Below are 24,677 nucleotides of genomic sequence, written 5' to 3'. Positions count from 1 at the left end.
CTCCCCTCAGCAGGAAGGGAAAAGAATACAAACTGTTCTCCTTTCTTGAAAGAAATAGGAAATAAAGGAGCAAATAAAGAGGGACTGCAGCTATATAGACCTTAAATCTGAACCCCAGATTTCTTAGGAGACTGTAGGGTCTTTGTGTGTGTGTGTGTTGTTGGTGTTAATATCAATTCATTTAAAAATATGAAAGTCAAGTCGCGTAGACTGTGACAGCGAACACAACAAAAGGTGCAAGCGGCAGACAATGGGATGTGCTTGTACAGATATTGTAATGATGCAAATGAAGTTGAGGGGACGAGCTGCCTTATTATGTACATAAATACACACCGGCTCGCTGTGCCATCCGTGAATGCAGGAGAGGGAGAGGGAGAAGGGGAGGGAACGGGGGAAAAAGACCAGCTCGAAAATTGCTGCCAGGTTTAAACTGCCTACCCCTGGCAACCCCTCTGCTGGCCTGCTTATGCATTCACCAGCCATTTAGACCCTTTCCTTCCTCTTTATTCACATACATGAAGGCGAGCTAGGCAGAGGCGAAAGTGTGGTCACTATTAGCGGCTCCAGACCTGCCTGCGCCGCTGTCAATGAGCCCAGGAAGAGAGAAGACCCCCAGCCCCCCAGCAAAGAACGCAGTGGAAGGAGATCAAGAAGCACGAGAAGAAAAGTCACTGTAGGGAAAAGGTAAGGGTATTACAAATAATAAACGCGTGACAAACGGGGCTGGGACTCTGCTTCCTCGGGCTGTAGATTAAAAACCTTTCATTTCGGCAGAGGGGGGAAATGCCAATTGAAACAGAGAGTTTTGGCTGCGGAGGTGGGGAGCTTACTGCATCTCTTCCTCACCGGGGCTGCGATGAACTGGAGAAAGTGGACACAGCGGGGCTCCCAGGGAGACAGTGCACTTGGACAGGGAGAGATTGTCCTTGCAGCCAGGTGTTCTTAGCAAGGGGAGATGGAGCGTTGTTTATTACAGACTCTCCCCTAAACCGCCCCTATGCATTTGTCACTGGCCGCTTGGATGGAAATGCAGAATATTTTGGGTGTTGTTCCCAAGCCACTCCATGAGGGACCCGTCTATCTAAAGAGTGGCCACTGCCCAGTGACAGAGAACAGCTTGGCGTGTCAAATAAAGAACTAGTGCTCGGCGTTTTAAATAAACCAGTCTTGTCTTTGCAGATGATTTAGGAGTTGTTTTTCCTCTTCCAGAACAAATCACAGAATTTGTTATTTCTAAAAATGTGCAGATCTACTACATATCTGGTGGGGGAAAAATCGTTCTCTTTGCATGGTTGCTTTATAACACGGCTGGTTTCTTATTTGAACTAGCTGCAAACAGGTAAAGCCATCCTTAGAAAATTTAATAATTTACAGACCAAATTTACTGACCAAATGAAGCGATGCTTCAAAGAATATCTAGAGACATACAGCGCGGAAGAGTAAGCTCCTATGAAATAATCTTGTTCTCATTCACACTGGAAATGGGTGGTTTTTATCGGTTTTGAAAAACATTTCACCCCTAGCGAATAGCAGGCTCAGAGATTAAAATAAACCAAGAGGGTTGGAAATTGAGAAAGAGCTGGTAGTTTTCTGTTTATAATGTAAACCTTGTGTCCCCAAATTATCTTGCAACTCAGGTATGAAAGAAGCGATCAAAGATTCAAACTGCTTTGCTGGTATATTTATATATTAGATGGATCTAGGTCGGAAACTGATTTCTAATGAACAGTGTTTTTTCATTCTTAAACTCGCAGTCACTTTAGAATTCCCAGATACTTTCTCTTCTAATAGACTGGCCCTATTACAGCTAAAGAATGAGAGCGTTTTAAACGCCACATCATCCTGCCAAACTATTCCTTTCGCAAAGAGGGAAGAACACGGATTATTGCGATGGCCCAATAAACAAACTAAACCAAACCACCGTGAATTAATAGCAGTGAATCTCCCAGAATTAAGTATGTGTCTTTATGGCTTATCATTTTTTAAAAAAACAAGCTCCACTTCGGAACCTTTATTTCTTTTCACCAATGGGGGGTTCAATGTTAAATTGACCCTCCTCCCACACGCCTGACCCCGTCCTATCCCCCCTCTCTCATTGTTGTCAGATTTGTTAATAAAAAGATGCGAGGGTTTGTTCTCCCCTGGAAAGCCCCGCATCTCCGCCGGCCCTGGGTTCTGCTCCGTTTGCACCTGCCTAACCAGGGAGCCTTTGCAGCCCCAGTCCCGTGCAGCAGATTTACACAGCTTTGCATGTTTTAAAATAACCCAACTATAGGCTTCAACCGCGTTTTTTTCCCAAGGCAGCTCTTCCACCCCCACCCCACCCCCTTTATTCTCCTTTTGCTGTGGGGTGCAGAGACTGGGAGAGAAATCCACCCTGGAGACTGAATGGCTTTGAGGAGATTTCAATAAGAATAGTTCGGGTGCAGGATTTGGAGCCAGGGTTGGCTTGTTTGGTTGGAGACCGAGAAGCTGAAACAAGGGTAACATCTTTATTAATTTTTTTAACTCAGATTTGGCCATGTCCAAAGAAACTGGCAAGTAAAACAGCTGCCCAAATACATAGTATCATTCCAATGATTAGTTATTTTAGATAGCTAGATAGCTAGATAATCAGTTGTCGCAGACAGCTAATCGTACCAAAAACTAAATATCTGGGTCTGAAACTGACATCGAATCGTTCTCTTCCAGGGCCCGATCTTGCAGCCTTAACTCAGGCGATTTCTCCATGGAAGTGTTGTTGCCTGAGCAAGAACTGCAGGATCGGGCCCCAAATATCTGACACCCGAATTGACATCGAAATATGCGTCCAGAAAATCGAACCCTGCAACGAAATCTTTGGTATGAGAGTCCCATAGACCGTCTACCATTACAACAGGGGAAGCAGTTATTAATTGCACGTATTAATTATTAGTAGTACTATCCTCGTTATCGCTGCAGTTGCTGCATTTTGAGCAGAAGTAGGTTTGGCAATTTCCAAAGCTGTGTGGTGGTGCTGGGGTTTGGGGCTGCCTGGCACGACCAGGTCTGGGGCAACAGACTCTGGGCTGGAGCATACACGGTACTAACCAAGGTGGCTCAAGTAAGGGATGCCCTGCAGATCGTTGTGCCCAGCGCCCGGGGTGAGGAGAACTGGGGAGCCAGTGAGGCGACCAGGGAAGCCAGACAAAGGTTCCAGGGCTGGGGAACTTTACCGGGATGGACAAATTGCAAACAAATTGCAGGGGAACAAAACGAATTTACAAGTTGTCAGGCGCGTCGAGAGGACAGGATCCAAACAACCAAAAAAGCCAGGAGGGAAAACAAGAGCCAGGAGGGGTGACCCAGTAGGGAGTGAAAACTCCCATGGAGCAATGGGCAAAATATCCGATCTGAATCACCTGGCTGGGGGGAGGGGAGGGGGCATCTAGGCAAGGCTTTTACAGTAGTTAAGAAGAGTACGTGGTCGGTGATTTATTCCCTAAATCGCTCTGTTTTTATGCAGCTTAAATGGGGGCCCGCGGTTAAGAGGTAACTGTGTCATTTTATAGCCTTCTTAGCCAGCATTAAAAATGTACTAGTCATGCAGGTCGTATTTTAAGAAAGAAAACAGGAAAGAAAAAGAAAGGAAGAGGAACACTGGGAAAAGTCTGGAGAGAAGGGCTGGAAAGTGACTGCTCGTATTTCTACCCAAAGACTCCCTGTAGCGGCTAGGCTCTGAACAATGATTAGTATTTTAACTAACAGCAGAGGACATAATCACGACAGTAACAAACGCGGCGGTGCCTTGCTCTGCCTGGCAGACTCTCGGCGGTTCCCCCTCCGCAGGGTGCGGAGCCGATCCGGCAGGACCGCCACCGGCCGGGCTGCGTGTGCGCGCGGGCAGGGTCCCCCACTTCCCCGGGCCGCGGGGAGAAAGGCTCTGGCGCGCTCTGTACCTGCCGCAGCAGGCTGCGGGGCTGCTGGCTCGAGGGCTAACCCGGAAGAGTGTGTGTGTGTGTGAGTGTGCCCCCCTTTCTGACGCCAGTCATACGTGTTTCTATTTCTGTACCTGACTTAGCCAGATTGCTGGAAGACTCGGGGTTGCAGCAGCCCCGGCGAGCAGCGAGGCGGCTGTGCGTTACATCCACAGGCCTGCTTCTTCTCCCCCCCCCCCCCCAGCTCCAGCGCAGCCGGCTTCCTCTGCCTCCCCCCCCCCCCATACACAGACACATCCCACTCTGCACCCCATGCTGCTGGCACTGAGGATCTGGCTCCTGCTGCTGCTGCAGGGGACGGGCGTCGCGGGAGACCACCAGCGGCCCTCTCAGCAGTGAGTACCTTGCATTGCGCTCCGCCAAGGTCTGCACGGCGACGCAAAGGCGCCCCCGAAGCCTGCGTGCCCTCCGACAGGGCTCGTGCCGTGTGCAGCCCCTCTTATCTCAGACCCTGTAGGGGTTAATTAAGTGCGCCTCTCTCTCGCTCGCTCTTTCCTCCGTTTTTGATGGCTGCACCAATTAGTTGCACAGAGGAAAGGACGAGAAGAATAGGGTTACAAAGAGAGGAAAAACTTCTGCTGCCCCTGGGGTTTGCAGTCAGGGTGAGTGAAGTTTAAACAAAGAGGAAAGTCGATGCGGTTGCAATTCGAACAATACATCTGAATGGGAGAGCGACAAGGCGAGGCTAGGAATTTATGCTAAATCATAGTCTGTGCTGTGGTATGTTAGATGACATGTTAGTGTACGCCACTGTACCTAGCACTTCACCCCGGTGAAGCAGGATCGGGGCACAGAGATTGCAGCTCCGATGGCTGGGGCGGAGTTGGGGCGAGAGATTTCTTGTATTTACTTCGCGGCGGCGTGGTCTGGCGAGAAACCTTGCCCGTGAAGAGTTTACAGATTGCGATAATTATTATCCGTTGTAATATTTATATCAAAGGCGTGAAAGGAGGTAGGAGACGGCCGGAGTTCCCTCCTCGCCTAATTAACAAGATAAATGATAGGAAAAGTCCAAAACTGCCAAAAAGAAAACTGTCACAAAGGGCAAGGCTGAATGTTCTCGGGTACCGAACCGCTCCCCATCCGCACGGACAGGCCAGGGATTATCAGACAATTAGCTCCGCCACCGCTTTCCTCCCCAAACGTTCAGTGTCCACATTCTGTTACAGCAGAGCATGGGGATTTGGTTATTTCCCTGTTGAACCTTTGCCCACTTCTTGTTGTTTTTAGAGTCTGGCATAAGGTCTCTTAAATTGAGATTTCGTCAAATAAAACAGGGGCAAACCTTGAGGGCATGTAAATAAACAGTCTGCGTGTAGGTCTGGGCACATATGTTTTCTGCCTTCGAATATATTTGCGCTTTGATCACAGTCACAGGTGTCTTGCTACATCAAATGGCCCCACTAACTGTTGCTAAAACATGTTCCATCCCCCCCTTAAGGAGATGACATCACTTGTCAATCAAATTAAAATAACCAGCTGTGCTTCCAGATCTGGAAGATCTCCCTTTAAAAATTACAACAAAAAATTAAGGTTAGTAAAACTGTTGTATAAAAAGAGATAAAAAAGCCAGCCCTGAGAGATAGACAGCCAGTCTGAGGAGAAAACTTTATAACTCATAAGAGGCAATTCTGTTTTACCAGTTTTCGCTCTCACTAGATAAATCCACGCAGATCTATCTATCTATCTATCTATCTATCTATCTATCTATCTATCTATCTATCTATCTATCTATCTATCTATCTATCTATCTATCAGAAAGCACAGATAGCTGATTTATCGGCTTGTCTGGAAAATATACAGAGAAACACTTGAAAATAAAAGGTGGGATTTGATGTTTGGAGTTCATCCTGACACAATTCTTCCTTTTCTTTTCTCAGTTGCCATACCCTGCAGACTATGGTATGTGCAAAGAAGGAGGGCGATTTGTAATGCATTTGGCGTACCTTGTGTTTGCATATAACAGCCAATAAATCTAGCAATCTATTGGAAGAGGCTATGGAATAGAGATGGGGGAATGCAGGGCCCACGGAGTGACTTTAGGGACTGGAGCCGGCTGGCTGCAATCCTGCAGCTCACCGCCCGTTCAGGCAGATTCTCTCCAGAGAGGACTTTAATAAAATTGACAGAATAGTTGTTTAACCAGCCGTGTGAAACAGGCTGAATCTCAGCTCCAGAAGATTAGTTAAGCTTCTGCGCCGAAGGTCCTTGTGCGGGTTAGTTTATGTTCCGATGAGCGCATTAATTAAATAAACGTCCCCAGCATGCAGCTTTACTCCTTTGCCCCCACGGTGTTGCTGCAGTGGGGGCATTTAATAACAAACCCACCCTAACAAACAAGACCGAAGCACTGAACTGCCCTCAACGAGCTGAACAAGCACTTTGTAAATCAGCGGAGATCACTGAACCTGGAGTTCTCAAAACACGTTTGGAATCGAATTCATAATGATCTATTAAAGCACAATTTCCACACACCCACCCTGCGCTCAAGTAAGTATCAGTGGAGGTGGATCTGTAATACAGACAGGAGTTCTACGCTGTGTCGAGCGATTTCACTGGAAAGAATTAAACCGCCTTTGAACTCCTGTATCCCGCGGGGAAGGGGTATTTTGTTTTTTTAAAAGGGAGGAGGATTTTATTTGCTGTTTGTTGTCAGGAGTTTAAAGAGAAGAGCGGGAAAGCGCGATTGAGGGGTCATCCCGAGGCGGCGGAAAGTAGTGCATGGGAGCAGTGCCCTGCAGATGCTCAGAAGACATCATGAAACTTAATAATACATAGAGACACTCATTAACAATAAGAACCGGCCGATGGGAGACCATGATTTTCCAGGAAAATAAGAGGCTAGGAAGAAGGTGCCCAGAAGCCTGGGCGAGGTCAGTAAGAGTGTCAGAAATACCCCGAAATCATTGGTGGCAAAGGAAACCAGTGAAGGATTTCTGTTAGCGACACGATCCAGTCCCAGAGAGAGGCGGCGGAGGGACGGACAGGCAGGGCATTCGGCTGGATTTTGTATTTTCATTTCTGCGGAGGAAGCGGCACCGTGTATTTCCCCACCCCCAGTGTATCCCCAATGCCCCGCGGACGGGTTGGGTTTTTCCCCTCCCGCTCCTTGCCGGCATGTGAATGTTGTAGGCAAGATCTGCAGAGGAAGCAGCGAGCTCCCCTGGCTGCAGGGAAGTGGCAAGAGCCGGCTGCAGGGTAATCTGACACGGGGGCTTCAGGGAGAGTTTCCCGGGCAGTTTTGGGGTCTGTCGCTCCATAAATCAAGCAGCCTGATTAATCTTTACAATTTGTCTTTTAAAACAAACATGAACGAATTATCAGCTCGTTAACTGCGATTTTATCACCTGCCTAAAACAAACAGCCCCCCCCCCAACGCCGCCTTGCCCATTGCAGCGGGGAAATAATTAAAAAGGTTGGTATTAATTAGTAAGAATGCATTCGGAGCGCATTAACGCCGGTGTTAATACGATCGCATTAACAGCCCAGCCATTGCGGCGAACTCGGATTCTTCCCCACACTTTCGCGGGAGCTTTTGCAATCACGTTCTGCGGGGAGCTGCTGGATGATCTGTGATTTTTCAGTGTGAAATGTTTGTTCGGATCTGTTAAAACATTCTCCCAGCAGCCCCCTCCCGGTCAATTTTGCAAACGGGGGCAGGAGAGCATTTATTTCTAGTAAGCAAACGCGGTGAGATTTGTTGTTCCCTTCTGTTGTTTGCAGCTTGATACTTGGAAGTAAAAATACCTGATCTGAAATCGCCTTATTTTCATTTAACAGATCGATTTGGGTGTGTGAAAAAATATAGATAAGTTTTAATTATTTTTTTAAAGAGGTTGTCACCTCTCTCCCTCCTTCACACCCCAGGCCTGGTACAGAGCCTGCGGTCTATACAGCCTGATATTGGAAGATCATATCTGCTAAAGCGCCCTTACACCAGAATCCGAATAAATCATCCAGGAATTTCTAATACTGCCGAGTTTATCTTTGGGTCTATACTGTACTAAATCCTGCACAGGGGACTGCAGTGGCAAGCTTCTAATTCAGTCTGTAGCTATGTCAGGGTACGTCTCTCCGCGCCCCGATTTCACCGGAGAGTGTGTGTGTGTGGGGACGCTGACAGACTTCCTCGTACGATCCCTTCTCTCCTGTTTTAATCCCTTTCACTGGCTGAAAAGAAACGGGAAGTGTGTGAGTGGGGGGAGGGCGGGCTGGGCGAGAGGGGTTCGGGGAGGTCCCAAGCCTGGGGACCGCGGGCAGGCAAGGGGAAGCCCGGAAGGGGGGAGAATCCGAGGACATGGGGAGGTGGTGGTGTGAAGACGGGGTTAGGTTCAGGATTCTGGGCCCGGGTTGTCGCACAGGATGCGGGCTTGGGGCGAGCTCCCGGCCGGCCTTGGCTCAGAGCCGGGGCACAGACATCAGCAACCCCCCCTCCTCCCTCCCCCCCAGCAGAGCTGGGCTGGCTGAGCCCGCGGGGGGCTGCGCTGTGTTGCCCCAGCTAGCTCCGAGCAAGCCCAGTCCCGGCCGGCGCAGCCAGACCTCCTGTCTCCAACCCCCGACCCCTCCCGAGGCCGGGCCAGCCCAGCCGGCTGCAACTGCATCGCGGCTCCTTTCTGCGGCTCCCACCCCGCCGGGGGGCTGGGGAGTGCAGGGCTTCCCCTCTCCCGCAGGGGCCGGCGGCGGCACATCCTCAGCCCGGCTCCCCCGACCCGGGTGCTCCCGGTCCTAAAGACCCCGAGCAGAGCCCGGGACCGGAGCTTGCTGAGCTCCCACGGATCCCCCACGGCCGCGCGGCGCCCACCTCCCGGTCTCCGGCTGCAGAAGCTGGGGCCGGGGCCGGGGCCCGGGGGATCCTGGCAGCGGAGCTAGGGCGCAGGAGTCCGGCTCGCCTTAGTTTTCCAAGAGGGGCAAGGAAGCCCGCTGGGGGGGGAATCCTAGCCCCCCCCCAGTCCCCGCAGCCCCCTGCCCCGCAGCCAGGCCCAGCCTGCAGCCAGCGGGGAGGAAGATGCCAAAAAAGGGGGGGGGCGGGGAGGCTGTTCAGTGTCTGGCCCCCGCTTGCCTTGAAAATCTGGACTTGTTTTGTCTGGGTGGGAAGGTGGCAGGGACGGAGGCAGGAGCAGCAGAGGGGGCAAGGCAGGAATTGGGGGTGTCCGGGAACCCCAGTTCCCAGGGAGAACCCGCCCCGATTCGAGGAGAGAGGGGTTTGTCTTGTATTATTATTATTATTAAAAAGTTCATTTCCTGGCGAATTTGGCAGCGGCGGGTGACGTCAGAGCCCCGGCGTCTCAGTGACTGGGGCCGCCTGGCTGGGGAGAAGCAGCCTCCTATTACCCAATTACTGACTGTCAATCCTCCGAGCCGGCCCCCCTCCCCTCTGCAGGGAGACCTTCCCCTGCACACCCAGCCCTGCCCTGCGCTCCGTGCGGGGGGGGGGGGTGATATAGCCTGGTCACCCCAACACACCCAGCCCTGCCCTATCCTCGTGTGTGGTGTGGTGTTTTTTGTTTTTTTTTGGGGGGGGGGCGTTATAAAACCTGGTCACCATCACCACTGGCCTACACTCTGTGTGTGATCATATAAAGCACCCCCTAAAACACACTCCTGCCTTACATTGTGTGTGTGATTATATAGTCTGAACACCCCCACCACAAGACACCCTACATTGTGGGTGTTGTAGGATTATATAACTTGATCACCCTCCCAATCCTCCCCTAACCACCACCCCCATGGGGGATTATATAATTTGATCTAATCAAACAAATAATCCTGAGGGGGTGGATATCCCCACAGGACAATACAACCTGATCACAACCCCCACCCCAACACACATACATCAATTTTGCCTTACAGTGAGGAGGATCTACCCTCCTTCCCTGTCAAGCATATTACATCCTGCTCACAACATCTCCCCTCTCTCCCCCAACACACCCCTCTGGCCTGGTGCAGTGGGGGGACTCCCCAGCCCATGATATAACCCGATCATAACTCTCCCCTGTCCCCCAAAGCATGCAAATCTCGCCCTACAGTGTAGGGGAGGTGAGGAGATGTACACCACCCAGAATGATACAACCAGATCACACACACACCTCTCCAAACCAGCCATCATCCTCCACCTCTTCCATTGTGACCTGGAAATGAGTTGGTAGAAGGAATAATAAGTATGGAACTTACACATAAAGTAAGGAATGTGACAAGACTTGGGGCCAATCTCAAAAACATCTCCACAGGGTCCCCTGAACCCACTTTTCTTCCCTAGCATAGTCTTCATTTCTGAGGTGGATGGGAGAGAGAGGCATTTGTCTTGCTTTGATTCCACCATTGAAATCTATTCATGTCAACAATTATTTTTCTGCATCTAGGAGATAAGAGGATTTACAATAAAATGAAAACAGCTTTTAAAAAACAACCAAAACCTATCAGTCAATTAGTTCTTTTTTAATATCAATATTTTTAGGGGTAGGTAGGGACCTGGCCCACACCGTGTTAGTCCTAGTTGTATTTTCCTGTGGCCCTGTTGTTCTTTGCTGCCTCTCCCTTCTTTCCCCCTCCTCTGGAGTCCTTTTCGCAGTACACAAGCAGTCAAAGTGGGACCTTCAAACTGTGATAAATTAATTAGCTCCCTGCATAAAAAGCCTGTTGATTAGAACTGCACTTCTCATCCGCCCTATACCAGGCGGGTTGAAAGCCTCCGCTGCTTCAAACGGACAGAAATACGTCAAAAAACCAACCCAAAACAAAGAGAGGGTTTATAAAAATGAGTTTTAAAAAGGTTCTGGATGAAATAGCACTGTAGGGCTCCGAGGGCCAGGACTGGTCCCCTGCGCTTCAGGCTGTTTATTGTCTAGTACAAACATACACTTACTTAAACAAGGGTGTTTTTTCCCATTATCTGGGTGTTTCCTAGATTTGTAACGCTGTAATGTCGCTTTGGGCCTGACCATGCTTTCGGCGCGCAGCCCAAACTCACAGGCAAGTCAGCGAGCCCAGCGCCCGCATTACTCAAGAGATTTCAGGGAAAGGTCCCAGGGAAGTCCGGGGGGCTCTGCGCGAGAGACAAGTCGCCAGGATCGGGCCCGAAAATAGACAACCAACGACTACCTATAAAACGAATGACTCAAATGGATTTTTGGGCTCCTAATCCCTCTAGTTTACACGTCCACCCCAGGTGGGCTCCAAACAGGCTTGTGCGGGTTTATTTTCATTTTAATCTTATTTTATTTTGCTGATTCAGTTCTTTCGAACTAACAGGACGGTAACAATCCGGGACAAATCAGACATCTGCTAACGGCCCGAATCCGGGGTTTTCGAACATTTAAAGTCCTGCTTCGGGAAAACTAGAGTCCTGGTTAAATGAGAAACGAGTCCTGTATTAATGCAACTGGCTAAAATAGCCTGCATTCGTTCCGAGCAAACAACCAGAGTTCACTGGGGCAAACGCATCACGCTTAAACGTTTAGGAAAGAAAACGAGCATGTTCCTATCAAATCTCTACCTATCAAATACCTTTTCTGTTTAGGAGCCGGTTCCACCGTCCTTACTCACACAGAATACCCATTCACTTTAATGGGAGATTTTGTCTAAGGAGAGCCTGCACGATCCGATTCTGTCTTTACAGCGTACTCCCGATTGAGGTTCACATTCCAATCAAATAAACAGATAAACATAATTTTGCCTTAATTGTTTTTTATAGATTTGTGAGGCAATTAGCAACTCAGTTAAAACGGGTTTGTGAGCGTCTTCTAACAGGCTGCTGCCCGGGCATCTTTCCTGGGAGAGCCTCCTGACCCACTTAGGTGCCCCCCCTTTCACTCCTTTGGTGCATGTATTTCGATCCCCAAAACTGGTTGGAATAATTTGTTCATAACTTTATTTTGGAGCGTAGCGGGGTATTTAACGTTAGCCGCAAACAAACACCAGCTCTGCAAGACAGGCGGACCTGGATGCTGCTGCGGGGAGGGGAGAGTGGAAGCGGGGATAGCGGGAGGTGGGCGGATGGGGGGGGGGTCTTTTCTGTCCTTGGCGGGTTCAGCTCTTTTAAGATGTTTGGAGTAAATTAGGGGAATGTGGAGTTCTGGGGCCAATGGCAGCGCGAGGCTGGGCGCTAGGACGCTGATTGGCTGGGCGGAGGTTCTTAGCCCTGCGCGTCGCCCCTAGTTCATGTCTACTGAACTGAGTCCAGCTGGCGCCAGGGCTGACATAGGATGCTTTGGGGATGTTACAAAAAAGGCCAGAATAAGTGGAGCTTGCCATCTGAGTAAGAACCTCCATCCAATCCTCCTCTTCCTTCTCTCTCTCTCACTCACTCTCTTCTGCATTCGCATCCTCCAAACAACCATCCATCACCACCCCTCTCCCACCCTCTACACTTACAACCCCAGAAAGAAACTCTGCAAACATTTGGAATTAGATTCACTCCACTTGGAAGGACTTTGTGTAAGTATGTTGGTGGGGGGGGAAGAAGAGCTGGGTTTATTCTGCAGGGAAATTGCCTCTGAGCTGCTGCTGCTTTTTCTTCTTCTCCTTCTCTGAACATTCCTTTCACTTTTCCTTTTCCCCTTTTGCTTTTGTGTCAGTTCGAGCTGGTATAAGTAGATGACATGAGACCTCCTGGCTTTACTTCCCCCCCTCCCCAAGGCAGCTGGAAAAACTCTTATTGACGTTTGTAGAAAAGAGGAAACCTTTTTAAAAAAAGCTCTTGAAAACAGATGCTGTTTATTTGGGGGGCGGGGGGAGGTGAACCCAGGGTAAGAACTTGTGGGGGCGACGGAGCACAAAGTGAGACTTTTTTTGAGGGGGGGGCACAAAGAGGGACTTCTCCTACCCCCGTTTAGCTGCATGTTGGGAATTGCGGAATTAGATCAAACCAGATGGAAAATGCAGAGGGTGACGCGCCTCCCTTGAATAGCCATGTAAAGTACTAACCACTCCTTTCCTCTTACAGGTGGTGTCCCGGGCGTGTCGCAGGGAGCCTCTCGCCGCAGCTTTCCAGCTAAGAGAGAGGGACACGTTGGCTTCCCCCCCCGCCCCCACCCGTCCTGAGACAAACACGAGCCACCTGCCGTTTGTATCATTCTGGTTTTAGAACCGACCCATCACCAATCCGTGCCGGCTGGGGGTGGGCTGGGGGATTCAGCGCCGGCATGGAAGTCGCCACCGACCAGCCTCGCTGGATGGCTCACCACGCCGTGCTGAACGGGCAGCACCCGGAGACGCACCATCCAGGACTGGCTCATAACTACATGGAACCGGCGCAGCTCCTACCTCCGGATGAAGTCGATGTCTTCTTCAATCACCTGGACTCCCAGGGCAACCCCTACTATGCCAACTCGGCGCATGCCAGGGCCAGGGTGTCCTACAGCCAAGCTCACGGTAAATCTGCACCGGTCTCTCCCCCCCTCCCCCGCAGTTTACTTTCTCCCCGGGTCCTCTGTGGGCTTGTGCCGGGCGGGGAGTGATTAGAGACCAGGTTTGTCTGGGGGCTGCTTCAGTATCACTGGAAAGGGAGAGCCGAGAAAAGGGGCTCGAAAGGGAAGCCCGGGTGGACTTTAACCCTAGACATAACCGATGGGGGGAGGAGGGGGAGGAAGGGGAAATAGACTGAGAGGGTGGGTGGGTGGGTGGGTGCGCGCATACAGACCAAAGAAACTTCCTAGTCCCGAGACACGGGCACTTCCCGGATATGAAATACAAACTAATTCAAATCACAGGTAGATTTTATTTTGGGGGGACCGGGGTATTAGTAGCAGCTGAGAAAGTGCTCCCCAAGCCTGCAGAGCCAGTGGGTTTTTTCTTTTTTGCGGGGGAGGGGCTGCTCCCCCCGACACTGTGCTTTGGTCGCTCCCCAGGCTGTGGCTGCTGCTTTCTTTGCTGTTAAATCCAAGGGGCAAGTGGGTTGGGAGCCTTTCGGGACTTGCAGGGTGTTGCTGGCGCCTGGATAGGGAGAGGAGAGGCGGGCATGGGGAGCCTGCGTTGTCCCCCTGTCTCGTCAGGGCACGTCTGCTGTGAACCATTCACCCCAGCCACAGCGCTGCTCCGTTGGCTTGGGGATGGTGGGTGTCCTTGTGCGGGCGCTGGATCTCCCTCCCCGGCGATCTGGCTCTGGCTCTGGGCGCGTCCCACGCGGAGAGCACCGGAGCTGAACGGCGAGCCGCCGCTGGACACTTCCCCGGCCCCCTCTGCGCAGGGCAGGCCTTCTGCCCGCGCCCCCCAGCGCCCTGCAGGGCCCGTCTTCCTCGCCGGGCTGGCCTGTGTGATAGTGAAAACTCCCCTCTCCCCACAGCCCGTCTGACTGGGAGTCAAATGTGCCGGCCTCACCTGATCCACAGCCCCGGGATCCCCTGGCTGGACAGCGGCAAAGCGGCGCTCTCGGCAGCCCATCACCACAACCCGTGGACGGTGAATCCCTTCACCAAAGGGCCCCTGCACCCTTCCGCCGCTGGAGCCCCCGGAGCCATCTCCGTGTACCCGGGCAGCAGCACCTCCAGCACGGCCTCGGTCTCCTCGCTCACCCCGGCCTCGCACTCCGGCTCCCACCTTTTCGGCTTCCCACCCACCCCTCCCAAGGAGGTGTCCCCGGACCCCAACTCCAGCAGCGCAGCCTCGCCCTCCTCCTCCTCGGCCGGGGCCAGGCAGGAGGAGAAGGAGGCCATCAAGTACCAAGTGTCTTTGTCGGACGGGATGAAGATGGAGAGTGCCAGCCCGCTGAGGACCAGCTTAACCTCCATGGGGGCCCAGCCCTCCACCCACCACCCCATCCCCACCTACCCTTCCTATGTGCCGGCTGCTCATGAGTACAGCAGCAGCCTCTTCCACCCGGGCAGTTTCCTCGGCGGCCCAGCCTCCAGCTTCACCCCCAAGCAGAGGAGCAAAGCTAGATCCTGCTCAGGTAAGCCCTGCCACTCCTTGATCTCTGCGGCGCCTGTGCGGTGTTTGCCTGGGGGGGGGTTGGTTGATGTCGCGGGCAGTAGGGGGGTGTTGTAGGTCAGGTTTGTGTATGTGTGTTTTTGAGGAAGGCTGGAATGCGTGTTACATGATTCTAGTTTGGAAAAAAAACCCAAGAGGACAGCTTTTTACATGCACTCCGACGAGGAGGTTAGGGTGGATTTACTTTGTTGGCACCGAGATACATCTTAATCTCATCCCCCTGGATTTTTTAAACACGCTGTTGTTGGGGCAGCTCTGAAAAATGGACCTAGCTTTTCTGTGATTAACTGCTGGTAGGGCAAGCAGCCTCCTTAAAGGTCTATTCGACTGGCTCTCTGCTCTGCATCAGTCTCATGGCAGGGCCTAAAGGACACAGTAATCCCTACAAGAAAAAAAGCTGGCAGATCTAAATTATGCAAATACCGGTTTATACAGCAAAATCTCACACAGAAAAAGAAAGACAGTGGCTGGTTCTAGTCACTGGAAATTCTGGGCCAGATCCTGCACTCTTTTCTTCGGTGAAACTCCCATTGACTCCATGGGGGGAATTTACTTCTGTTTCCTTGCAATAAATTTGCACCTTCATTAATAAGAGAAAAGGCCAGTCGTGCGCTTTTAGCATTGAGCACACATTCACAATTGAAATTACCAAGCCAGTTGCTTAAAACTGAAGAGGGCTTGATTTCTTTCAGATCACACAAGGAGCAAAAGTTCAATAGTTTACACACCAGTACTGAGGACCAAAGATACCTAGTAAACGCCAATTTAAAGCAACTCAATAAAAACTAGAAAATGCGATCGGACATGATTGTTCTCTGCCTCAGACCCATCCCTGTTTGCTAAAAACGGATGGCAGAGCTTCACTCCAGTTTCACTCCCTCTTCACTCCAGTTTTCCCTAAAAGTGTCTTCTGAAGCCAGCTCCTTCAGTGTTGGCTCAAGTTTTGATCTCACTTTCAAGTGTCCCCAGCTGAATATCTAGACGAATTAAGTCAACTGTATGTTGTTCTATTCACCTAAATCATCTTCCCCGTTTGTCTTCCCATCGGTGGAACAAAATAAAAGTATATATTTGGGATAGCGTTTTAAAGCCACCTTTAAACAAAACTAAATATGTGTACACACACCTCTATTTGCTATTTTGAAAGCGGCCATTAATTAAGAAACCTGATCTCTTTTAGGAATTTTGCAACAAAAAGATCAGACATTTTACAATATCAGCTCTATTTCAAATTGCTCTTTTAAGGGATTTTTTCTCCAGTGTTTGAAATGCGGCTGCTGTTTTCTTTTTTTAAACCGTGAAAAGAAAATTTAAAATAGAGTTTCCCCCCCCCCCCTGCTTTTAGAAACAGCTCGAAGAGTCACTGCAGAGAAATGGATCCTTAATGGCCTTTTTTGGATCCCTTAGTTCTCGAGGATTTTATTAGATGGGGGAAGTGAATGATCTTGATTTTTTGTTTTGTTTTGTTTTGATGGGAGCCCCCGCGCATGAAACTGGGGAAAGTTCGTGACCACTCACTGTTTTTGTAGGGAAACTAAGACTCACGACACGACGACTCCTGCAGCTTCCTGCCCTAGGAGGGACAAAAGCTAGGAACGCAGAACTCCCCTCATTTTTCACTGCAGACTGTGTTGTTTAAAAGCCACCCACTCCCTAGATGGAAGGAGACACAAGCCCTGCTGAACTCCACAAGGCCTGCTCCAGTTACTAGCAAAAATAGTTTCCTCTGCAGTTAAATACTGTACAATTTGCATAAACTGTGTTAAGAGAATTTCCTATATTAAGCAGACCAGCCCTCAAACCATCAGGGGCAGTGAACTTTAAGCAAATAGCTTTCTGAGGCCAAAACAAAAAGCAACAACAACAAAAAAGGCAGCAAATATCTAAGGGATTATATGTGGTATTCTAGTTGGAGATACAAGATGGGTGAGCTAATATCTTGAATTGGATTTTGGGTATTTTTAAATGCTAGTTGGGCCACTGTAGAATCAGGCCTGTGTTGCCACTCACCAAAAATTAAAGTATTCAAACAAATGAGGAAAGAGTAGGAGTCAGATAAACCTCTCCACCAAATCAAAATTTTCCACTTAAAAAGTAAAGTACAGAAAAAAACCTGTTTTTATAAGTTCCAGAGTGCCTGCTTAGATACAGTTTTTTCAAGTGTTGCATTTCAACCAGTTTTGCTAAATTAAAATAAAAATACTGATTGAACCATTTAGATGCTGTATCCACTTCCAAGCTGCCCTGCTTTATTTTAGGATATTGCAGCACTTGCAGCAAAGTGTCTTTTGGCCCAGATACCCCTTTTCCTTCAAAATTTTCGCTTTGTGTGTGTGTGGCGGGATATATGTGATCTAGCCATAGAGGTGCAATAGATATGGCAGGGGAATGGTGCACATTACATGGTAAGGGAGCTCTTGTTGTTACCGAAATGATACAAGTGCCATTTGACACAACAAGAGTGTCCCTCTTTCTCACCTTGCAGAGAGAGCAACTGGTTTTTGATCACAACATAGAGTGCTAGTTTGTATTAGAGACACTAAGGAGAGCCTTGCCACATGTACTGTAAATAATCAATGCTGTCTAATTATGCTTGAATAATGCACTGTTTTGACTTCTGGAAAATGCCTAAAGGACAATGCAAAAAGCTTTTGTGAATTTGTTTTTGAAGAAAGAAATCCGGTTTCTTCGTGTTTCCATTTAGAAGGCAGAGAGTGTGTGAACTGTGGAGCTACTGCCACCCCTCTCTGGAGAAGAGACGGCACTGGGCATTACCTGTGTAACGCCTGCGGGCTCTACCACAAAATGAACGGTCAAAATCGACCACTCATTAAACCTAAACGAAGACTGGTAGGTGTCTGTCTCTGCTGGGTTTGGGGATAAATTATACAAAGGGACCACACGCAGACCCACCCATGGTGTGTCTCACTCATCTCCTGTGCTTCAGACCCCGCATGGATGCTAGATGTTGTATTGTACATGAGACTCATGTCACTCAGAGGTCACGGCATAGCCTAAGGACAGATTGCAGGGACTCCACCCATAGCAGCTACATGCCAAGGTATAGAATGTAAGTAGGCTAGCAATCTCGATTATATTCCTACACTCTGTTCCTATTGGAAGATATGGGGCATGATGTGTAGCTGTGTTTCTCCTTATGAACACACACTTTGATCCTTGGATGACAGCTTTCATTTGATTTCTCATTTATTTGGCCTCGTGGGGCAGTTCAGAAGTGAAAGGGTTACAAGCGTGACTGGACTCCAACATGTACTAAAAAAAAAAAAATTCCAGCCCAAAAAACAAAACAAAAAAATCAAATGAGTCAAACCCACTGCTCCCTACTTAATAATTATTTGTATAAAGGCCATGAAGTAATTTTCACTCTTCTATTCCATGACAATATTAATATTGGTTCCCTCCTCAGACAATCCCCTAATGTGTTTTTTTTAACCCTATTATTTTTCCATGGAGTCACCTATACTTTGTATTTTCATTTGAGTGATTAAAAAAAAATGTCCTTTCTAAGCTCCTGGTAGTAGTTTCCTATCCGGATATCTGTACGTTAAAGATAAGGAAACTCTGTGTATCTGTTTCCTGACTCTAAAAGCTTTAGAGAGTTTCTATAGGCAAGGCATGCCAGTCATGCTTGCTGTTTTGAAATTTCTAATACACTTTACTCCACAAATAATGTGTAAAATGCTAAGAATAATAAATATATATATTTTGGAGCCATGTGATTTATAGTCCCTAAATCTCTTGGCCATTTTGGGGACATTTTACTGGCCTGGGAGGAGGGAAGGAGAGTTGGTTTTAATGATATAATGCTGGGATGGGATAAAGAGGATTTCTGTAGTGAGCCAGAATTTCAACTATGCAAGCTTCTTAATGACTTGCTTTCCTTCTAAAGTGACTGACACATACAGAAAAATGTTAAGACAACAGTGTAACATTATCTGAAGTGCTTGCCAGACTGAATGGGACAGGCCACAGAGCTAAGCAGCATAGTTTAGTATCAATAAGCCATTTCAAATATGCAAACATAGCTCTTCACCTTCGAGTGGGCTGGGAAATTGCCCGACTTAGCTCACTGAAAGGAGTTTTGGGGAGCTAGATTTTTTTCAGTTGTGTTTTTGTTAAATGTTATATTTCCCCTGTGATTCACTCCATTTGTTGGGACTGGAAGAAGACTGTTTTCATTTACGGGTTTATTAATATTAGTTTTTTTTATTGCATGTCAAAATGACATTGTCAAGGCTTGAAGGCCTAAAGTTAGTTGTGTTTTGGTTTGCTTACATGTGCATGCACTAGGGTACAAACTGCCTCAGCTCTGGCTTTTGGCTTTGTTCTTGCAGGCTGGCAGGGGGACTGAAATAAATAAATCTCCATGGCCTGATTCTAGTCTCACTTTACTGAATACTCCTCTGCCTTCAGTGGAGTTACTTCTGATTTACACCAGCATGTACTATAAATAAGAGCAAGATCAGGGCCATAATCTTCAGAGCAGGGCCAATCTATGGTTTGATATTTAGCCAACTCTCCAGCAGAGCAGATGGGCAGAGGAAAATGCATTACGAGGTGCATAAAGCCCTGATCACAGAGAAAACCCAATGTTCTAGGATGTTATGTTGTAGATTCTCCCAGAAGCTCAATGCCTTGAGAGGAGCATTGCTGGGGTGCAGGAAGGGATGGGCAGTAGCTTGTCCCTAGGATTTTTGTAGCCAACTGTAAAAATCCTTAGGGAGCAGGGCCCCCAAAAAATTAGCACAATATAGGTGTTTTATAAATAAATATTTAATTCTCAGAATTCTCTGGGTTGTACAAAATGGAATGTATTCTAAACATTTCCTAGAGCATCTTTGAACCTTCCTAATAAGGATGTCGCCCCAAAATACGGGGTGCATTTTGTCTATTCCTAACATCTTCTGAAATGCCACCCTTGTCCAAGGATGTGTTATTGTAGGGTCTCTCACTCAAGTGCTTATATTGAAATCCACTGGTCTTTTGCATGCGTTTACATTTTTCCTATCTTGCTGTTCTCATTTGGGAAGGCTGAAAGGTTCCCTCTGCCCCACCACGGGTCAGCAGAGCAATCTGATTAAAAGCATCAGAGTTTAAGAGAGGATATTTTTGGGGCTTATCAGCCTAGAAAATGAATAGGGATAGAGGCAGTAGCAGGGGCAGCACAATCATTGCTGAAAGGCATGAGACTAGGTTTGCTAAATATTTAACAAAAGTTGGAGCTGGTTTTGTTTTCTCTTTCACTTGTAAATGGAAACTGACATTTTAGTGATGGCTATGATAAATACGGCACCCATCTAAGTAATGTAGCTGGTTTTCATTGCTGGTCACCTTTACAGGGACACGATCAGTTTAAAAATCATCGTCTAAACGTCCTCCTTTCTTGTATTGTGCTATAAACACTGTTGGTGCTTAACGAATTCGTAATAAGAATATTTTAAAAATCAAAGTGATCTTGAATTTATGTGGAGCATTACCAGGGAAAGCTTTTAAAAACAAATGTATTTCCCCCACTCCCCTCTGCCCCTTATTAGTGCTGTTTAGCTTTTGCATTATTTTTGTCTTGGACAAGGAAAATAGACTACTCAGCTTCACTGTCTGGTTTTCATGCAGTAGCCAAATGTTCCAATATTTGGGTGGCTGTTACGATGGGGGACCATTTAAATACAAACAAGCAAAACCCGAAGGGGGGGGGGAAATCAAAGCAACACTTCTCTGACCTTTCTGTTTTGTAAACAGATTTGGGATTAGTTACAAATCCTACATATTGGACCTAAATTGACCTTTAAAATGGGCTTGTTCCAAGTATACGCAATAATTTTCCCTCTCTTTTGGTTAGTCAGCGGCTAGGAGAGCAGGGACCTGTTGTGCCAACTGCCAGACAACCACCACTACCTTATGGCGACGTAATGCAAACGGAGACCCAGTTTGTAATGCCTGTGGACTTTACTATAAATTGCACAATGTGAGTATTTGCTTGTCTTGTGTGTCTCTGCTTGCTTAGCTGGGATTGATGCTTTAACTGGATGGCATGCACTGGCCTTTTATTGGTTTCAGGTTTTTTTTCCTCCCTCCCAGGTTCCCCTGGGGACTCAGAGCCATTCTTTGTTGGCATAGTGATGCTAAGTTCACTGACATTACAATGTATTAGCTTGGCTTCTAAAAGCTTGGGCAAATCAGGCAAAATAGAGTTACAACACTAGTTTTAACTAAGCATGTTGTTTGCGCTTTCTCTCTCCAGCAATGCAGAGGCCATTTGAAATGGATTCTGTGCAAAGGTTAATCCCAGGGGGAGGTATCCTCTGTGCAGAATTGTCAAGTTTTTTGTTTGTTTGTTTTTAATAGTAAAGATTGTATTTTTTTAAAAAAAGAATGAATTTGGAGCAGGAATCATTCAACACATTAGAACATTATTTAAAATGTAAGTAACTGAGGTTGCAGCTTTCCTAGGAAGAGACCACTCCCATTTTAGAAGTGAATTCAGGTCAGTGTGTGCTGCCTTGTTTGATCTCTTCTATTAGGAAATGAATGGGGGGCAAAGGGTAAGCATAAGGGAAGGATGGCCATCAGCTGCCAAATTCAGTCCAACTTGTTTTCATGTCTGGGGTTTGTGTGTGTGGCTTCATTAAATAAATCAATATAAACAAGAGAGAAACACCATTTTGTTTGGCCAGAAAAAGTTCTCTGTCCAGGAAAACACACGGGGGCTGTCCAAATATTTTCCTTTTTGCACAATAAGGTCATTTTGTCTGCATGAGCCTGATTTTCTCATTTCTTGCAGGTGAACAGGCCATTGACCATGAAGAAGGAGGGAATTCAGACCAGGAATAGGAAAATGTCCAACAAATCAAAGAAAAGCAAGAAAGGCTCTGAGTGTTTTGAGGAACTGTCCAAGTGCATGCAGGAGAAATCCTCTCCATTCAGCGCCGCTGCCCTCGCCAGTCACATGGCACCAATGGGGCATTTGCCACCTTTTAGCCACTCTGGACACATCCTACCAACACCTACTCCCATTCACCCATCTTCCAGCATCTCATTTGGACATCCACATCCATCCAGCATGGTTACAGCCATGGGATAGAACCTGAGTATCAAGAGACCCACACAGAGATTAAGAACACAGGGCTCTGTCTAAGATGACACTGAGTAAGGAAAGATTCTGCCAAGAGGAGAACATAGGGAAGGAAAAAGGGGACCTTGCGCCAATGTGGTTGAACTCTTAGGGTTGGACTAAAACCCTGCAATGATGAGTCTGCTGCAGAAATGCTTAATGGTGCCTGTTATGCACTTTGCCCCTCAGGTATAAGGAAAACGAAGAACTCACTTGTTTGATACCTGCTGGCCCAGCAGAAAGCAAAGGTGGCAGAAGCAGCAGAAGACGGATGCTGGAACTGGCTCTCCTTTCTCTGTTATTACTGTGAATATTGTAAAGAGATAGCAGCCTCCAAAGGCGGAGCAGGCTGGCTGGTAGCCACCCATACTGGATTTCTATGGTGGACTTTGTCTGGGGGAGAAGGGGTGGGAAACCAGGACAACTTTATAAAAACTTAATTTTTAAAAGGAAATCAGACACAGAAAGTCATCATTTATTTTGCTCTTGTTTTCCAAAAAGAGCCTCAAACCTTCTGACTTGCATGATTTTGTGCCTTTTTTGGGGGGTGGGGCGTCAACCCTGCTAGAATAAACACAGCTTTATAATGGGGGGGAGGGAAGTGTGCGCTAACCAGCCACCCCTTGATTGTCTTCATCAACATTACATACAAAAAGATCTGTTAGGGAAGGGATGAGAGAGAGGGGAAAACAAAGCAAAAATGTACCTGGAATATGGGAATGTAATGGGCCCAAGATGTGGATTATTTTGACGTAATGCCTGCATTCTTTTTCTTAACATGAAAGATTTTATTTAAAAAAAAAAATGCTATTCCACAAACAGCGAAATAGGACAAATCACTAAAAAAAATACACTGTAGGGAACAACTCTGTGCCAGGTGGAAGTAGCTAGAGGAGGTCTTATTCATCTGTCCCATCTAACTTCTAGGAGTCTATCAGCAACGAGGGTAAGGCAGAAAAAATCCCATTCAAACCCTTTGGAGGTTAAAGCGTTTTGTTCTGCCTTGTGGGCAGCTGTTGCTTAAGAAACAGACTAGCTGCTTTGGTAAACTCACCATAGTTTGGCTACCACATCCATGCAAAGCCAGAGCGTGTGCTATCTGTAGGCATCCAGGCTACGGCACAGTTCACACCTGGGAGTGAGGAAGGGCAGAAAGTGGATTAAGATCACTGGACAAGAGAAAGAGAGAGAGGCAATCAGTTTCAGCTTCACATACCCTTCAAATCCAAGAGGAGGCAACAGCTGAGGCGTTGAGGGACGGTAACTGTTCCAAGGGGGACAACTATTTCCCATAGCACATTTTATATCTAAAAAAAAATAAATAAATAAAAAATGAGTCTCCCATTATTAAACCATATTGTACGTAAACAACTGAAAACAGCTATTGCCAATGTGAAGTGTATTCTATTGATTGTTGTGACCTGATGACTCTCATGAAAACAAGCTCCAGTATAACATATGATGTACATATTTAGCTATACTTCTGATGAAAATGCCCCAGTGAGCAGAGGGGTTTGATAATGTAAACTGCGTAAGCTTAATTCTGTGACAAGCTTTTTCTTTTTCTTTCTTTCTCCATTTTTTTTTGATCAAGCCAATTGTATCTTACTGCAAAAGTTCTGCTTAAAAACGAACCCACATAAAAATGGATGTACATTTTTTTCCTAAATAGGTAATTGAGATATTTGATAATGAAGTAAGGACCAAGCAGCCATGGAAATCCTGCTTTCCTCCTTTTTCTGGTCTGTGTAAGGTGCACTTTGTAAAAGTGGAAATAAATGAATGGGGCGGGGGAGGAGGGAATTGGTTGGGAGATGCTGTAAGAATTTTTAATTTACTGAGTCAAAATTTGGTCTTTTTACTTTTTACCTGTTACTATGGTACAGTTGTACATTATTTGTACCCAGCTCAAATTTCTGCAGGATTTGGGGGGTGATGGGTGGGGGGAAAAGGAGTGGGTTACTGATACAGTTGACAAAGTGCAATATATTGTCAGTCACTGCAGCGTAGACAACGGCAGTCAAGATTTAAATTATTTTGTACTTGTATCAGCATAAAAGTTCTGCAGTATTTTCTGTTTTTATTCTTAATTTTTTATTTTGCTTATTTTTGGATTAGTGAATTAAGTTATTGTTAATTATGTACAACATGTTTATATATTGTCTGTAAAAAGTGTATGCTTTCCTCATATTCCTTCAAGATGAATACTGCTAAAAATAATAAAATACCTTTTTTGTGAAAGCAGTTGTGCCCTGTTTCATGCAATCAAGTTGGTGTGTGTGTGTGTGTTGTGTGGGGCTAAAATATTACAAGGGTGATTATGACCAGTGGAATGATTAGTTTAAAATTTGTGAGGCTAGATTATCAATATGTTTTAAAAGCTAATGGGTTTAGAGAAATAAAAACAAACTTTTGAATGTTCACATATCAAGGAGCATTCTCAGGGTTGTATGTTATCATAAGGAGTTCAATGTATTATAGACTCTAAACCAGTTTAGCACAACACCAGTGTTTCTAACAACAAACTGATTTTTAAAGTTTAAAATAATAAATCCTTTTAAAAGTGAAATTGATGCTGAAGAAGGGCAGCATTTTGCTTCAAGAATATCCAGTGGTTTGGTTTGGTTCTTTTGCTATTGACTTAAATGGGAGCAAAAGCAGGGCCT

The 24,677-nt window shown here is 47.1% G+C and overlaps 1 protein-coding gene across 5 annotated transcripts; it reads left to right on the top strand.

Annotated features, from left to right (window-relative positions):
- Positions 1 to 546: 546 nt before the first annotated feature.
- On the top strand, positions 547 to 24,252 carry GATA2 (GATA binding protein 2). Of its 5 annotated transcripts, none has more exons than XM_073351390.1 (6): positions 547 to 684; positions 12,898 to 13,325; positions 14,236 to 14,841; positions 17,551 to 17,729; positions 20,740 to 20,865; positions 21,682 to 24,252. In XM_073351390.1, the coding sequence occupies exons 2-6, from the start codon at positions 13,097 to 13,099 to the stop codon at positions 21,979 to 21,981; spliced, it is 1,440 nt and encodes a 479-aa protein (XP_073207491.1). In that variant the 5' UTR covers positions 547 to 684; positions 12,898 to 13,096; the 3' UTR covers positions 21,982 to 24,252. The 5 variants fall into 5 exon arrangements, with proteins under 5 accessions (XP_073207491.1, XP_073207492.1, XP_073207493.1 ...); XM_073351391.1 differs by lacking the exon at positions 547 to 684 and adding an exon at positions 4,162 to 4,291; XM_073351392.1 differs by lacking the exon at positions 547 to 684 and adding an exon at positions 12,105 to 12,210.
- Positions 24,253 to 24,677: the final 425 nt, after the last annotated feature.

Source organism: Lepidochelys kempii, chromosome 7 (assembly GCF_965140265.1).
Source record: "Lepidochelys kempii isolate rLepKem1 chromosome 7, rLepKem1.hap2, whole genome shotgun sequence".
NCBI classification, from domain to species: domain Eukaryota; kingdom Metazoa; phylum Chordata; order Testudines; family Cheloniidae; genus Lepidochelys; species Lepidochelys kempii.
Note: the sequence above shows the minus strand (reverse complement) of the source record. Positions and strands in the feature narration are given on the sequence as shown.